At 42.1% G+C, this 5486-nt stretch overlaps 1 protein-coding gene across 1 annotated transcript; it reads right to left on the reverse strand.

The window, feature by feature from the left end:
• Positions 1 to 3553: 3553 nt before the first annotated feature.
• LOC133915668 (probable cytokinin riboside 5'-monophosphate phosphoribohydrolase LOG4) lies at positions 3554 to 5177 on the reverse strand. The gene is made up of 6 exons (XM_062358909.1): positions 4963 to 5177; positions 4781 to 4878; positions 4626 to 4656; positions 4441 to 4540; positions 4109 to 4179; positions 3554 to 3943 (listed from the first exon to the last, which is right to left on the reverse strand). The coding sequence occupies exons 1-6, from the start codon at positions 5104 to 5106 to the stop codon at positions 3722 to 3724; spliced, it is 666 nt and encodes a 221-aa protein (XP_062214893.1). The 5' UTR covers positions 5107 to 5177; the 3' UTR covers positions 3554 to 3721.
• Positions 5178 to 5486: the final 309 nt, after the last annotated feature.

Raw genomic sequence — 5486 nt, forward strand, 5'->3', positions numbered from 1 at the left:
TTTTATATATTTTTTCATTTTTTATATTTTTTTATCTATTTCGGCCCGTCGGGCCGAAATCGTGCCCGGGCCAACCCGGCATGGCACGATCACCGATGGGCCGTGCCGTGGGCCGAGGGGAAGGCACGCGGGCCGACACGGCACGGCCTGTTACTGTAGATGGACCGTTTGGGCCGTGCCATAGCCGGGCCGTGCCGAGTCAGGCCCGTGCCGGGTCGGCACGAATGACCCATTTAGCCATGTTTAGAGAAGAGTAATAGAAGGTACGAAATAGAGTAGCTGTTGGAGATAAAAAAATTAGAGGATACTATAATAGTATTAAAGGATGCTGTAATAGTATTATAGGGATAAAGTTTTAGAGTATCTATTGAAGATGGCCTAAGAAGCTAGCCTCGTAGCACCGAAAAGTCGTACAGAATAAGATTTCATTTGCTAGAGTTTTAGCGCTAAGTTTCATATTAGATCTTAAGTTTGTAGTTTAAAATTAAATGATTTAAGTCTATATTTTTAAATAAAAATAGAAATAAAATAGTTTATCTAAATATTCTTGATATATCTATAATTCTAGCTCCACAAATATAAAACTAAGAATATACGTCTCTAAAATTTATTATAGCTAGAGATATACCAAACAGACAAAAGTTATCCTTGTATTATGCTGCTCTGCTCAAACTCGCGTGCAAATTCAACTCATGCAAAACAAAAAAGGTGGAGCAAATATTGAACGTACACGTTTGACGATGCTGCAAGGTGCATGGAACATTTGCTGCCATGAAGGTATAACATAACGTATATATACTGAGGGAGTAGCATTCTTTGTGCTATTACAATCACGATAAATACTATTTAACATGTGAGAAATCAAGTTAAAATATATTTGGTGTATATATATGATGAGTGATTCATAAAGTTGTTGATGTGATTTGTTAATTTTGGACTGCATGAGCATATATATATGTATTGCAATTATGATCATAACTAACCAAAATTGCAGAGAAAAATAGCGTTGGAGATACGTGTTTACTTGTCTTATGGTGTGCGGATGATAGATACAACTTGAAGGTCGATGGCGGGATGACCAGGGATAAGTGACATGCTTGGTGCCGAACGATCAAGAAGATCGGGCGGAGCTAAGTGTGATTCTAGCTATACACATAGAGAGAAAGCAAAGCATGGAAAAGTGGATGAAGATAATGTGTTGACAAAATCAAGCGAAAAGTATGTTCGTGCAAATGACAAAGAGGTCTGAGGGATCGAGAGCGGAAGAGACTTGCCGGCAGTTGAGATCGCAAAATAGAGTACACATGTCGACATCGGATCGCCTGCTTAAGGTGTAAGCAAATGGCGGTGAGTCACACTTTGAAAAGTGTGTAAGGTGGTTTCACGGTTTGACCTCAAAACCGTTAGAAGAAGGAATGCACGTGGCATCATCATGAAGCTAGGTCACGACGAAGAAAAAGATGGACGAAAATGTTGTTGATGGTAGGTAGTGGTGTATTGGAAGATAGGAGTATTTTAGAAACAATTTAGAAAACTTATAGGTCAAGGAACCTAGGCTATAAATACAGGGAATATCTGGTTAAGACTTTTGAGCCATCCATTTAAGAGTTGTGTGCTAGGATTTTAGTAGAGAGATGAGTGTTTAGCCTATGTATTAGGTGAGAGATTTTGTTTGTAAAAAGACTTTATAATTTGTTAAAAATAGGGTGTTCTGCTGCAAGAAATAAAGTTTATGTTCTCTCTTTTGCTTGTGTTCATTCTAATTTTTCTCTATTTGTTATAAGTTTTTCGGTTTTTGTTGTAATTTTTGTTTTTATTTGAAAGCTAAATTTTTTCACATTATTGAAGTTGTTCTTGTTGTTAGAGGCATAAAATTCACATTTAGAATTGGTCTTGAATTCCCTTGCCTCTAAATCATCAACTTGAAGACTTTTTTCACCCCGTGACTATCTTCTTGGATTTAAATGTTTATTTCTCAAATTGCAAGCATTTGTTTGCAATAACACATGGATTGGTTTTTAATAGAACATAGTGCTCAATTCCATCCATAAGAGTTATGTTTTCCTTGAAGATTTTTATTATGACTTGTTTATCTCTTTTATGTTGCTTGCGCTTTTGATTTTGAGGTGTGTTGAATGAGAAAATGGAAAAATATCATCTGTTTTGGAAGAAATTGGTTGAGACGCCTATTCACTCCTCTCTAGTTGTCATTCTCAATCCTACAACATGGTTAAGAAATGAAAGCTGGTTAGGTAGACTACATTAGGAATGCCAATGAGCACATTTTACCCGCGTGTCCATGGGTTAAAACCCTAACAGACATAGATTTGTGATGAAATTTTTATCTTAGGTATGGATGCGGGTTTTAAGTTAAACCCAACAGGTATAGAGAGATAGGTATAAAATAGGTTTACACATGACACTTTGCCCGTGTATCAGCTCCGCACTTATTGTCTTGTTGAACCATGCTCGTTTGTATTGCACTAAGCACCGCTGAATCGTGAAACAATATGTTGTATGTGTGAACTATATATGTATGGGTGATATGTGTGCTATATATATGTGAGATGATTGTTCATTATCTTAGTTGAGATGCATGTTTAAATTGATGATATTATTGTTACATAATTACTCTTATATTTAATGCATGTTTACTATATCAACGGGTATACAAACGTGCCCGCGAGTATGTGATACCCGCGAGTGGCAAGTGCGGGTGTCAGTTTTTACCCGTGATGGGTAATGGGTGCGGGTACTGGTTTGGAAATTAGCTCGCGGGTACGTGTGTATATAGCTTCTACCTGTGGGTATTATACCCATTGCCATCCCTAGATTGCATTCTCAATCGTGCTATTTTCGTTAAAAAATCTACCCTCTAGCTCCCATAGGGTTTCTTCCGCTGCTGCATACTTGGGCCCTCTCATTTTCCCCTCCAGCATCCTCGCTGGCTACGAGAAGGAGCAGGAAGCCCTCATGTTAGATCTATAGTTTTTATAGTATTTAGCGTCAATAAAAATCCAAAGTCCCGATGTTGGCTCTGGATCTAACGTGCCTCGGGCCATCGTTGAGATATGTTTGTTCTAGGCTCCTTCGTGTTTGGACTAAGATATTTATATTTGCTTTTTCTGTTTGCAAACGGGAGGGAGCTTTTGTTGTCTCCTTTTGAGGGTTTTATTTCTGAGTCATCGTCCTCATCAGCGATGGCAGCGGATGTATTTCCGAGCTACCATCTACAATGTATCCAAGGATAGTGGTGTTTGATGTTTTCTTCCTCATTCACATCCGGAGATGCAGCTTTTGATACCCCTTCATAGCTTCACATGTGTCTTGGCTTTAGATTCGAGATGTCAAATCTTGCGGGAATTCTAATGTTAGGGTTGTTTGGCAGATCTAGTTGTAGGATTTGACTCCAACCTCGACGTTTTACCTTGCTTCGGTCTAGTGGAGCGATGCCATGGGCGGCGACGAAGACTGGAGTTGGAGAAGATAAGTGAATGATCTAGATATAATTTCTATATAATTTTCTTGTCTTCAAGGGTTCTTAATATAATGGGTTTGTACTACTCAAAGTTTGATGTGATCCCCTTCCATTTGGGAAAAAAAAAAGCTGGTTGCATGATCCACAATTCATGAAGTCTAGAAAACAACACACTTGAAATCAAGAGAACAACGAAAGGAGAGACAGAGGAACAAATACACGAAGACAATTAGCTTCTTTTCCTCAGACGCCAGCGGAGGCGGCGGCGGCCGTCTCTCCTCCGGCGGCATCGTCATCATCCTCCAACACCAACTTCGCCTCCGTCAGCTGCGCCAGCAGGTCGCCCGCGGTGTCGGCGAGGACGAAGATCTTCCGCGCCGCGGCGTCGATGAAGCCCTCCTCGACGGCCTTGTCGAACAGCGAGAGCAGGTTATTGTAGTAGCCGTCCACGTTGAGCAGCCCCACCTGATCAAAAAACACCAACGACCATGCAGCGTTAGTTTGTTGGCTACCCCTAGTATTAAACATCGTTTTCGTGTTAGCGGGTGAAAACCAAGCTAGTATTAGGCATGACGAATGAGGGCCTAGGTTAGCTAGAATGCAAATGGCAGTTAAATACGACAAGATTACCGGTTTGTTGTGGATCCCCAGCTGCGCCCACGCTATGATCTCCAACAGTTCTTCGATTGTCCCGTAACCGCCTGCGCATATTGGACAACTAGTAGCTAAGATCATCATTCGGCTCTCGATCGAGCACCCATGTTTTTCACATCGATCATTATTGCAACGACGGAATAATACATGTTTTAGCCGAATAATACATGTTTTAGACTAGACGTCGCAGTAGAAAGGTGATGCTGTTTAGGAATAAGAATACTGAGATTATCTTTTTTAAAATGGAATACTGAGATTATCTTTTTCTTGAAAATGGAATGCTGATATTATCCATCTTTGAGTGAGACCTGGCAGGGCGATGAAAGCGTCGGCGTGTTTCGCCATTTCTGACTTGCGCTCGTGCATGTCCCTGACCACTTTCACCTCTCCCAATGTCTCCCCTGACACCTACACATCGACAGCACGTGTTTCATACGCACTTAAATATATGGAAAATACATGATAGGAAACAGGAATGGAGATTCGGTGATGCCTCTTCGGGTAGGAGGGCACTGGGGATGACCCTGCAACAGCAAGGGCAAGAGAGGGGTGACCAACCGGAAAGGAGGGAGAAGAAGTACGCAGTGTGGCTTTGGTAAAAATAAGAAATGCTTGCATTGGGATTTGGGTGGGGTCGGCATTGATTACCCGAGGACGTGGCGGCCGCCGTCGAAGACGGCCTTGGATACCAGGCCCATGAGCCCGCGGCTGCCGCCGCCGTAGACCAGGTCGAGCCGCCTCTCCACCTGCAAAAACTATCAAGTCATCGATCGAACGCGCGGCCAGCTAACATTGCTAGATATTTTAGTTAAGCTAGCTAGTTCACTCACCAGTTGCTTTCCAAGGTCGAGCGCGGCAGCGCTGAAGGACAGCCGGTTCCCCGGACTGCTACCGCAGAAGACGCAGACCGTCTGCACCGGACTCCGGGCGTCGCCGCCTCTGCCCTCCGCAACCTTCTCCTGATTCGACTCCATGGCTCACGAGAGGAGGATGGGATAGAGAGGGTGGATATGATGGAGGCCGGCCGGCTAGCTTCCCTTACGGGGTCCCCTCATAGGGTCGATGGCTCGATTCCTATTTATGCACAAGAATACCCTTTTCTTGCTATAATTACAGATCTTCTTGTCCCCTTAAAATAATATCCTGCTGGATGGTAGCCACTCGATCCATATAGTTCACATATACTCGTAAAGTAAATTCGGGATATAGCAATCTAAAAAAGTAATAATATAACATTGAAGAAAAGACTTCTATACATGAAATTTATAATATAATTATATAATTTTAGAAAATAGGAGAATAGCAAGTACTTGGACATGAGGGTAGAGAGGTCCGTATTGTTCAAAGTTAGCCA

Source organism: Phragmites australis, chromosome 4, assembly GCF_958298935.1.
Source record: "Phragmites australis chromosome 4, lpPhrAust1.1, whole genome shotgun sequence".
Lineage (NCBI taxonomy): Eukaryota > Viridiplantae > Streptophyta > Magnoliopsida > Poales > Poaceae > Phragmites > Phragmites australis.